Source organism: Callorhinus ursinus, unplaced genomic scaffold (assembly GCF_003265705.2).
Source record: "Callorhinus ursinus isolate GAN/ISIS: 27379988/994484 unplaced genomic scaffold, GSC_fseal_2.0 scaffold10, whole genome shotgun sequence".
NCBI lineage: Eukaryota > Metazoa > Chordata > Mammalia > Carnivora > Otariidae > Callorhinus > Callorhinus ursinus.
This window is the reverse complement of record NW_027397072.1, coordinates 39,949,657-39,961,752: the sequence shown is the minus strand read 5'-3', so window position 1 is coordinate 39,961,752 and position 12,096 is coordinate 39,949,657. Positions and strand designations below refer to the sequence as shown.

The following is a 12,096-nucleotide window of genomic DNA, read 5'->3' as shown; positions in this document are numbered from 1 at the left end:
ACGATCATTTACATCTATGTGTAAGGAAAGGGATGAATGACCACAAAAATTCCACTGGGTGACAAAAAAGAAAAACACAATACGAAACAATAAGTAAAGTAAAATCATATTTTTTCTTTCTAAAAACACGCAAAAAATAGCCTTTGTGTGTTGAGAACCTGCACACAGGTGAGACGGTGGTTTAAGGACGAGTGCCGCAGCACCCCCCAGTGCTCAGCCGGAGGGCTGAGATGGACAAGGATGGGGAACGAAAACCTCCTCTGGTTTCTCACTACCCTCCTGGACTATTAGACTTACACATGCACGAGCGTGTGTGCACGTGCACACACACACACACAGCTTTGGTATCTATAAAAAATGTATCTGAAATACAGAAAATCAATAAAAAAAAAGTTAGCCTTCTTACAAATAAAACAAAACAAAAAACCCTCCATATAGATGTTACCAAGAAGGCATCGTTTTTGTGGATCAAAGCTGTATTTTAAGTTTCCAATGAACTTAAAGAAAGCTGCAGAGAGAATGAATAAAAGTGTTAGGGCCTGCCACAGAAATGATCACACTAACTCGAGTGCTCTTTTTTTTTTTCCCTGACATCACTTATCCCTTCAGCAGCATTTTCATTTTTAAGTGCCTATCATTACACAGCAACTGCATGCAGTGTTCCAGAACAAGAGCACTCTCCGAGGGTGGCGACAATGAGGGCCTGAATACAGTGCCTAGCTTTTGTATACACGCAAAAGGAATGGAAGACTTTCCTTTTCGTAGGGGATTAACATGTGGAAAAATCCTAAAAAAAAGAGTTCATTTTTTGAATCACAGGAGGAATTCCCTTTGAATCCTCTGAAAAAGTTATTAACAGGCATTTAAAGTAAGGTGAGTTACACTGTTCCTTCTAGAAAGATGTCAAACTGTATTAAGCGAGGCCCACCCACAGCTGTCATTTAATGACCAGGTTTAGTTACAATAGCTGTCAAGTTCATGTCCTTGCCTACTCTAGAATGCATCGATGACAATGTACCCTGAAGCCAGCCCCAAACCTATGAACTGAATTCAGGAGAGATCTGTAATTATCACAACTTTGAAAACATAAAAATAAGAAGGCAGGATAAATGAGCCCAGAGACTCATTTCGATTTCTTTAGGTTGGTACAGCACCTTCATTCTTCCAAAGGGCAGTAAGATGTTCTTGGGCGCTGGTAGGTGTTAGGTACCCTCGTTTTCCCATCTGAGCTTCCTCAATTCCTAGAGCCGGGAGGGGGAATCAAAGCATAATAAATCAATAATAGGCACTCCTCCTGTAATGGGATTTACCAGTGCGTTCTCCCCACCCTGCCAAGCCTGCAATTTGACCACAAAAATCAATCTCTAGGACAGCTTATTCTCAGCTCTGGATTCTTTTCCCCCCTTAACCTAATTTCTAAAGTAATGGAAACAGTATAACTATTGCATAAAACCAATAGAGCAAAAGAAAAATAAATCATACATCATTCCATTACCACTACTACATACTTTTTTTCCAGTCCTTTGGTTTATACGGTATCTATAATCTTTTTTTTTAATTATTATTTAAAAAAAATTTTTTTTAAGATTTATTTATTGCTTTTAGGGAGAGTGAGAGTGCATGTGTGCACAGGGGAGGAGGAGAAGGAGAGGGAGAGAGAGAGAATCCCAAGCAGACTCCCTGCTGAGTGCAGAGCCAACGCGGGGCTCAATCTCACGGCCCAGAGATCACGACCTGAGCTGAAACCAAGAGTGTGATGCTCAACTGACTGCACCACCCGGGCGCCCCTAAGATAACTGTAATCTTAAGTGTGGGTTTACTCTGTACACTGCTTTGCTCGTTTAGTGTCATCTTGTGAGCATTTCTGCATGTTGCCACACAACATTTTTAATGACTGTGTGATATCCCACTGAGAGGATGTTTCCTAGTGACCTGACCATACTCTTAAAACTGGACATCAGGGCGCCTGGGTGGCTCAGTTGGTTAAACGACTGCCTTCGGCTCAGGTTATGATCCCAGAGTCCTGGGATCGAGTCCCACATCGGGCTCCCCCTTCTCTGTGGGGAGCCTGCTTCTCCCTCTGCCTCTGCCTGCCACTCCCCCTGCTTGTGCTCACTCTCTCTTTCTCTCTCTCTCTCTCTCTGTGTCAAATAAATAAATAAAATCTTTAAAAAAAAAAACTGGACATCAGGGTGGATCCTAATTTTCTTACTGTTATAAGTTACACTACGATTAAAAAAAAACAAAAAACTTTATGCACATGGCTTTATCAGAAAGATTCACAGAAGCAAAATTAGAGATAAATGAGTATGAACATTTTTATGGGTAAAAGTATATCAATTTCTTCTTACAAGTATCAGGCAGGTGTGTGAGGAGTACATTGATTTTGGTTTCTTAGATTAAGCAAGAGCACTCTGGGGCACTATCAGCTACACCCAGAGTAAGTCAGAAAATCAAACTTGGGGTTGCCACTCAGGAAACAGGGCTCTAGGCACTTATATGATTAACAAAGAAAAGCAATGTGAACCTGTAGTTTCAAAACTATCAATCTCTGGGCGCCTGGGTGGCTCAGTCGTTAAGTGTCTGCCTTCGGCTCAGGTCATGATCCCAGGGTCCTGGGATCGAGTCCCACATCGGGCTCCCTGCTCGGCGGGAAGCCTGCTTCTCCCTCTCCCTCTACCCCTGCTTGTGTTCCTGCTCTCGCTGTGTCTCTCTCCATCAAATAAATAAATAAAATCTTTAAAAAAAAAATAATCTATACTTACAAACTCCACTCTTTTTTATTTTTTTATTTGAGAGAGAGAGTGCGCACACACAAGCAGGGCAGGCAGGCAGAGGGAGAGAGAGAAGCAGACTCCCTGCAGAGCAGGGAGCCTGATGCGGAGCCGGATCTCAGGACCCTGGGATCATGACCTGAGCTGAAGGCAGATGCTTAACTGATTGAGCCACCCAGGCATCCCAAACCCCACTCTTTTGCCTTTTTCTATACTTAAAAAATCGAACTTTAAATTCCACCTCCAATTCTCCAAATAAGTTTACCATCTGCAGAGGATGTATCCTCACAAGATTCTAGAGAAATATGAAACTTGGATAATAATTAAGAGATGTACCATAATTTAACTAGTCTCTATTGATAGGCACTTAAGTCATTTCCTATTTTAAACTATTTAAATAATACCGTGGTATGGGTATGTCTAAATCTTAGAAAAGTCATAAAAGTGGAATTGCTAGGTCAAAGAGTCTACACATTTAAAATTTTGATTCCTACAAAAGCAAAACATTTCAATCAGTTAATGCAACTCAAGGAAGCACGGGTATGCAATGAAGAGAGGCTTTGACCCTCAGGGATAATCACAGCATCAGAAAAGCTATGTATATTCAGTGGGAAAACAAACATTACATTAAGCTAAACAATTTGTGGGCATTGCTGAAAATGACGATCTGAACTTCCTCTCCTACTGAAATAACAGGTTTGAAGGTCTGAGGAAGATCAGTAGAATCTGGCAATACTCCCCAGCTCCTGTCCCAGTAGCTGCCAGTACATGAAGTGCCCCACTGCAGTTTCCTCACTGTGAAGACAGACTAGGGTTGTTCAATCACAGGATTTTAGTCAGAAGAAACCTGTGGGATGCCACCTCCTCACATGCGCTGCACCCTCCTCAACAAGACACTTGTACAACCTGCAAAAATGGATTCTGCCTGGGTGGGGTTTCAGGACATCCCTAACGTGGGTTTCATTCGGCTTTTAGAGCTGCTATGTGACAAAGGGGTCTGTTGGGAGGTCAAATAACTTGGGGAAGGCTGGATCACAGTGGAGTATCTTGGCTATAAGGATCCTCATTTTAAAATGCTGATGTGCATTGTGGGGCTTGAGGGGCACTCTGGAGCATCTGCAGAAGGTCACAAGCTTATGGTGCTCCTCGCAGGATCACTAGTATGTAGCAACCAGAGGCACAGGCCTCACTGCTTGGCTCCCTTTGGCTAGGAACACAGCCAGACCCTTGCTGAGAACACATCACCTGCTCCCCAGAGTTACTGACCTGTGTCACCTGAGGCCTCTTCAGACAGCAGAGGCCACGTGGTCTCCACCTTGGTACTGTGCTCGCCATAGGCATGGTCATTGGCATGAGGCTGAGTTCCCAACAAGTAAATGTTTGCTAAATACTAAAATCCCAATCCTGGAACCACTGAAGACTACAGTCATCTTGTTCCTAATGCACGGAATTTTGGGTGGCACCATCATACTCTCATAGCCGCAGTAAAAGATTACTTCAGAAGAATGCATTTGGCAAAGGCAGTGGAAGGCTACTTAACTGCTAGACATTGGCCCCAAAGAAACAGTTATCTTTTAGAATTCCGACCATCTTTGTTCTCAATCTATGAACATTTTCTAAGGCGCACTAAGAGCTAAATAAAGCAGCAATTCCCAACCTTGAAATTGTTTTAGGGGCTATTTGTAGGTAAGTGTAGGAAAATCCACCTTTGTGGTTAACCGTTAACCATTAAACAAAATTAAACAGGCTTTCTAAACACAGTGTGGTATCGCTGGAAAAACTGGAGAAATTCAAATAAAGTCTGTAGTTCATTGAATGGTAGCGTACTAAGTGAATTTCTTAGTTTGGACAGGTACACCATGGTGATGAGGTGGTACATTAGGGGACAATCAATAAAGAGTACATGAGAACGCTCTGTACTATCTTTGCAACTCTTCTGCAAGCCTAAAATTAGTCTAAGGTAAAAGGTCTGACCTATGAAAAAAAATAATAAAATAAAAGGTCTGAGAGTCTATGTCCCCTCAAGTTTCATGTGTTAAAATCCTACCCCCCCATGTGATGGTATTGGAGGTGGGGCCTTTGGGTGGGGATTAGGTCATGAGAGCAGAACTCTCATGATCAGGACTGGTGCCCTGATCTTATAAAAAGACCCCAGAGAGCTCCCTTGCCCCTTTCTGCCACGTGAGGGCTGTCAGTGAGGAAGCAGGCCCTCACAGGACATCAGATTTGCCAGCACCAAAATCTTGGACTTCCTAGCCTCAAGAACCATGAAAAATAAATGTCTGTTGTTTAGACATCATCCATTCTATGATATTTTTGTTATGGCAGCCCAACCGGACTGAGATAGTTATTAACTCCAAGCCTTGCCAGGGTCCTCAATGTAAAAGATTACGCATCACTAGGAATAGAACTTATTTCCCTGCCTAGTCCATATTCTCGAGCTCTGGAATAAGGTTTAGTAACAGTAGGCTATGGACTTTCACTCATGAAATCTTCTCAACTCTGGGCAAGAAGTTTTGTTATTGCCACTATATGGAGTTGAAAACGAAATTCCAGGGACCTTCTGTAGGCCACTCAGAATAAATAGCAGGGTGAGGGGTCACTCCCAGGTTATGCTTTTTCCATCCTGGCACACTGACCTCATCACAAAAAATCAACAGTTAACATCTACAAAGCACCTACTATACATGGCAGGCACTGGTCTCTACTTGATATGGAATATCTTATTTAACCTTCACCACTTCAAAAGAAAAAACAAAAAACATATTTAAACAAGCCTATGGCTACAAAAATAAAAAAGAAGTCAACAGATGACCAACAGACACATGAAAAGACGCTCAACATCACAAATCATCAGGGAAATGCAAATCAAAACCACAACGAGATATCCCCTTACACCTGTCAGAATGACTAGTATCACAAAGACAAGAAATAGCAAGTGTTGGCAAGGATGTGGAGAAAAAAAAATGCTCATACACTGTCGGTGGGAATGTAAATTATTACAGTCACTGTGGTAAATAGCGTGGAGGTTCCTTAAAAAATTAAAAATAAAAATACCATATGACCCTATAATTCCACTACTGGGTATTTGGGCAGTAGTGGAAAAGAAAACACTAACTTAAAAGATATACACACTCCTATGTTTATCACATCATTATTTACAATAGCCAAGATAGGAAAGCAACCTAAATGTCCATCAACAAACCAAGAGGTAAGGAAGATATAGTGAATATATATACAATACAACATTATACAGCCATAAAAAGGATGAGATTGAGCCACTTGCAATAACATGGATGGACCTAGAAATTATTATGCTTAGTGAAATAAGTCAGATTGAAAAAGACACCATATGATGCCATTCATAACTGGAACCTAAAAAAAAAAAATGAATAAACAAAAAGTACAATCAGAACTATAAGTACAGAGAACAAACTGATGGTTGCCAAAGGGGAGAAGGGTGGAGGGTTGAGCAAAATGGGTGAAGGAGATACAGGCTTCCAGTTATGGAGTAAGTCACAGGAATAAAAGGCATAGCATAAGGAATATGGTCAATGATACTGTGATAGTGTTGTATGGTGACAGATGGGAGCTACACTTGTGGTGAGCACAGCATAGTATATAAACTTATCAAAGCACTGTGTTGTACACCTGAAACTAATGTAACGTGTGTCAAATAAAAAATTTTTTAAATAAATGAAAGATTTAAAAATAGAAGTACTAAGTCTCACAAATTTTTTCCCAAGTACCCCACTGGCAGAGCAGAGCTGAGTAGGGGCACTCTACTCCAGGAATCTGAGTGGACAGCCAGGACCAGCCTGTGGGAAGTGCTGACATTCTTTGAATGCTCACAGTTTTTCTTTAAAACTCACCTACAGGGCGCCTGGGTGGCTCAGTTGGTTAAGTGTCTGCCTTCGACTCAGGTCGGACTCCCTGTTCGGCGTGGAGTCTGCTTCTCCCTCTACCCCTCCCCCCCCACTCGTGCACTTGCTCTCTCTCTAATAAATTTAAAAAACAAAAACAAAAAACTCACCTACATTTTACACTTTACTTCAAAATAAGTCCACACTTATTCGACAATAAAGTGGTTCTAAGTATTTGCCCAGTAGATTTAACTTCCTCAAGAATCTTCCAGAAAAATGACCGCCTGAGGCAAGATGTACCTCATTCAACCCACAGGGCACTGCCTCATAATGTAGCTCAGCCTCTCAGTTCTAGATGAGAGGCCAGGGCTGGGCACTCACTAGGGTCCCCTCCAACCATCCCAGGCTTGGACCCTGCCCCACTGCTGGCCCACAACAAACACACCGGTGAGAAATGTGATAACGACCAGCTATTCCCCAGGTTCGAAGCACATCTGTTGGCCATGGACCTCCCAGGGCCCAGCCTGCTTACCCAGGGGCTCTGTGTCCTTCTGGCCAGCCTTCTTGTGAACCATGGCTGGGTACGTGACTGTCAGCTTGCTGTTGTGCTCCTTTCGGACAACTGACCGCCCGGTCCTACATGTGAGAACAGTTGTGACTCAGGAGAGAAAAACCTCAACAAGGCATCGAGGAACAGCCATGAGTGACTGGCCAGAGGCTTCTGGGGAAAGGGGGAGGCAAGAGCCTGATACTCACTTGCAGTGGGGACACCGCTTGGCCGTCATATGTGCCTTCCAGAAGTAAGCAATGAGTTTGCTCCTGCTCTCACAAACGTTTTTCACCTGTTGAGAAAGGGCAAAAAACCTTGCAGTACCATTTGAAGGACCCTGGAGTACATACTCACTTTACAGTTTTTACCTTAAAAAAAAAAAACAAAAAACCAGAGGAAGCCACCCTCTTCCTTAAATAACATTCTCCACAGAACTCTCAACACAGCCAAACTCTGCCAATTACTAAGTGACTTCTGTAAGCCTTAAATTTCCTCAACCATACCATGAGAATGAGAATAACTACTTCACCAAGCTGTTACTAAGAGCTCATGAATGCAGTGGGGGGGGCTTGGAATACAATAAGTCCTCAAGAAATGCTAGTTAATTTAAAACAAACCTCTCGGTATGCAGCTAGTATACCTTCCCTGCCGCCTCCCTCGGATGGCCCTCAGGGTCCTAAGAAAGGCCCATCCACAGTTAAGCTACACGAACGGGTCTGAGCCTGGCTGCAAACGAAACCTTCCTGGGAGCTTTTGTAACTTCCATCAGACTCTACCCCAGACCAGTGAAATCAGAATCTCAGGTGTGAAACTTGAGCAGAAGGTAAATTAGATTTTAAGATTAGTACTTGAAAGATGAGTACCAGTGCTGTGGGGGTGGGGAGGTGAGGAGGTAGCAATGGTTTACGGTCGTTGGGAGAGAGAAAGAAGAAAAGGACCCAGACACCACTCTCAAAGTGAGACGAACAATGTTGCTGAACGCGGCACCTACACCACCTAACTTCACTGACTCCTCTCATCGGTCCTGCACGTGTTAAAGAAGAGGACACAGAAGCTCAGGGACAGCAGGTAACTTGTGATGTCACAGGCCACTATGAGGCAGAACTGGGATGCAAACCCAGGTGTGCCTTGGGAAGTCGAGAGTATACACAAATGACAGAGTACAGGGATCTGTGATAATTACGCTAAAAACCAAGTGTTATGAGAAAAGAGACAGGATAACTCACGTGTGCACCGTGGGATCCCAACAGATTGTTCTGTACAATTTTGGCCGTGTACTGTTCTAACTCTTCCTGAATTTCGAAGGCAGTAGGATCAGCATTTTCTTCTAGAAACTGAAAAACAAGGAGAAAAACCATACTTCCGAAGTAAAGCAAGCATATGATTGGCAGCATTATGGGGGCCAGCCAATCCCAGGGAGGGAGGGTTTAGTTCAAGGGAAGAGAAGGAAACCTCATGCTGTGTTGCATTTTCAAAACAGTGAGGCAACACTGTTAAAAAAAAAAAAAATCAAAACCATCTTGCTTCCAACAATGGTGAGCTAAGTTACTCAGACCAAACCTAAAGCTGCAAAGAACCAAGATAGGATACAATGCTAAAAAATATTTAAAGCTCCGAAAAGCTGACAGGACAGTGAGGAACAGGCAGACGGAACTGAACGGGAGCCAGGAAGCTAGGAGGTCAAACAGCACAGGGGCCCTGTTTGCTCTGACGCGGGGCTGCAGCATGGTACAGCTCCAGGGCAGCCCACGGTGTAGTTACGCGCCCCTGCAGAAAGCACTGCAACTTCCAAGATGCTCCCTGGAGCTGCACAACATGGCAGTCCTAACTTTGGGTGCATTTTCCAACTCACCCCTTTTGAACTTTTCATTTCGAAGACCTCAAATGATAAAGGAGACGGAAATCAGAGCCCAGAGTAAGTTCAAGGACAGAACTCTACCAGGACACCTATCCATCCCACAAACACAGGAAGCTGGGAACTGAGAGGGTTACACCCTTAGGAACCAGACTGGGCCTGACAGAACTGCAGTCTGGATTCCAAATGCCCAGGCAGCCTAGGGAGCCCTCAGCTTTGAACCAGGCCTACAATGGTCCCAGGCCACCATGTACGTGGCAGAAAAAATAGGAATCCTCTCTGGAGAAAGGCGGTATCATTCTACACCTCAAATTGGTCCTACCGAGAATTTTCTAAGTACAATGGTTAAAAAAAACCCTAAACACCAGTCAGAAATAAACACACAAGGACAGGGGAAAGAGACAGGGTTTCTGGGGACTTGGACAATATCTTAATAATGAAGGTGACCATATAGGTGACAGTTACTTTGTAACTATTTGTTAGACTATGGGATTAATACACTTCTGTGTATATTTTACAAAAAAAAATTTTAAGTTAGTAAGCATCATGAATTTTATGCCAACAAATCTGAAACTTTACATGAAATGGACCAGAAAAATACCTAGACAAATAGGATTTACACTAAGTTTTAAGAAGATCCTCCTCTCTCTGACGAATTTGACTTTGGGTTCATTTTCTGGCTCTGTTCCCTGGAAACCACATATGCTTACATGTGCATACCAAACTTCTAATTCCAGTCCAACACCATAGGATTAATTCTGGATCTTTTCTCTTTCATGTATTTGTAACTCCCTTCTCTAATAGTGTGAAATCTGGCCTGCTTTATTCTTAAAATATGTACTTATTGGATCAATCCCCCTCCCTATATGTAACCCCTCTCCCATCACTGCTGCCACCTCTCCCATGCACGGATCGCTCTCACTCAACTTGGGGTCACACCCCACTCTAGGTCACCCTCCTTGTGGAACCCCTTCTCATCCTATTTGGATGCTCACATCCCTCACTGGGCCATCCAGCATGGGCACTTTCTCACTTGACTTGGGCACTCAACCCCTATGCTGAGCTCTTATCCCTAAATGAACACCTTCCTCACCCTTTATGAGCTCTGACATTCCATGCTGGGCTGCCCACACACGCAGCAATGTTTTCCTCTTGCATGCTTTTCTCCTCTTGCTTGGGCTCTGACAACCCACCTAAGGCTACACCTCTGTGTAGAATCCTATCTGCTCTGTCCACCTAATGTCTTTAAGACTAAATTATTCAGGAAAGGGAAGTCGAAAGGAAAGGTGAAAGACTCCCCTTGTGACAAGAAACAAGACAAGGATGCCCGCTACCTCTTCAACACGGTAACGTAAATCCTAGCCACCAAAATAAGGTAAAAGAAAACATATTTCAGGGTTGGAAAGAAACAAAACTGCGATTATTCACAGATGATAAGATTGTGTTGAAAATCAACAACAATCTATAGGTAAAGCATTAGAATTAATGATACTTTTGCTAGGTTGTTTCATACAAAAATCAATACACAAAAACCACTAATATTTTGATCTACAAACAGAAAATGAATTTTACATAAGATACTTAATACTAGCACCAGAAAATCTGAAGGAATTTTGTATCGCAAAGAGAAAAATGTCTCTATGATAGATCTGGTGGTCCCCATCTTATCCAAGGAATCAAACTCAGCATTACCAATAATAAAACCACCTGGCAGCATGTGCCTCCTGAAACGACACAGTACAATGTATCTCACATGGTACAGGCTGTATTCCTACCAAAATGTGAATCTAGTGAGGAAATAATCAGACAAATCCCGAATGTGAGAAGTCCTACAAGACAACTGGCTTTGAGTCTTCAAAAAATGTCAATACCATGAAAAACAATTTTCTGCATTAAAACAGACAAAAGAAATGTAACTACCCAAAGCAATGCATAAGCCTCCACTGGCTCCCAGGTCCAGAAAAAAAACTCACTGATAGGTAAAATGGTATTTCAATGTTGTTTTCGCTAACATTTCTTCAATTTCTCTTATGGCTTCATGTTTTCACACCTAGCTATTGGTACGTAGTTGTAAGATGTAAAGATCAAACATTCTGGTGACTATTAGGATGACAAGTCTAGGGACAACACACAAACAGGTCTGTTCCTACTGCTTTGGCTCGCCTGATTTCCATGACAGCCACCACCCACCTACCCTGTTCAGAATTCTCTCAAGCTCGTAGACTGCTTGTAGGGCACCCACTTCCAGAACTCGCAGCTGGCAGACTAAGAGGTGAATCACAGCCCGGGGGCAGGTCAGCATGTGACAGTTTAAACAGGAGCCCCGGAGCAGCAGGTAGAGTTTCTGAAGAGAGGGAAGAAAAAGCAGGATAATTAGAAAGAGACATAATAATCAAGGTAATTTTCAACGCATTTAAGATTTTTGTTTTTATGTAGATAGTTTATTCATTTGAGAATTCCACTTCTGGGGCACCTGGGTGGCTCAGTCAGTTAAATGTCCAATGCTTGATTTTGGCTCAGGTTATGATCTCAGGGTCATGGGATCCAGCCCTACGTGGGGCTCTGTGCTCGGCGGGGAGCCTGCTCAAGATTCTCTTCCTTTCTCTCTGCCCCTCTCCAGGCTCATGTGTGTGCACAAACTTTTTCTAAATAAATAAAATCTTAAAAAAAAAAAAAATTCCACTTCCCCTGATATACCTGGAAAGGCCTCTGTGACCCTATGAACTAGATAAATATTCCTGTATATTTCTTATCGTTTCATTTTCATCCCTTAAAAGTTGAAATTTACTCTGGGTCTGAGGTAGGGAGCTACTTTCATTTTATTTAACTAAGTACCAGATACTAATTTTAGTATTTACATATTTCATTTAAAATATTTAATATTTAAGGGGCACCTGGCTGGCGCAGTCAGTGGAGCATGGGACTCTTGATCTGGGGGTTGTGAGTTCCAGGCCCATGTTTGGTGTAAAGATCACTTAAAAATAAAATCTTTAAATAGATAAATGAAACATTAAATATTCAAAATATTTAGTATTTAAATATATACCAAACTTA

General features: G+C 42.6%; 1 protein-coding gene across 1 annotated transcript in view; it reads right to left on the bottom strand.

Moving 5' to 3' along the window:
- Positions 1–12,096, bottom strand: part of POLR1A (RNA polymerase I subunit A) — a 75,177-nt gene that overhangs the window by 59,774 nt on the left and 3,307 nt on the right. Inside the window, exons 3-7 of the mRNA XM_025868244.2 lie at positions 11,237–11,386; positions 8,414–8,521; positions 7,394–7,479; positions 7,170–7,273; positions 1,155–1,241 (exon numbers count right to left, since the gene is read on the bottom strand). Coding sequence (XP_025724029.1) covers positions 1,155–1,241; positions 7,170–7,273; positions 7,394–7,479; positions 8,414–8,521; positions 11,237–11,386 — 535 coding nt within the window. The remainder of the gene's footprint in view (positions 1–1,154; positions 1,242–7,169; positions 7,274–7,393; positions 7,480–8,413; positions 8,522–11,236; positions 11,387–12,096) is intronic.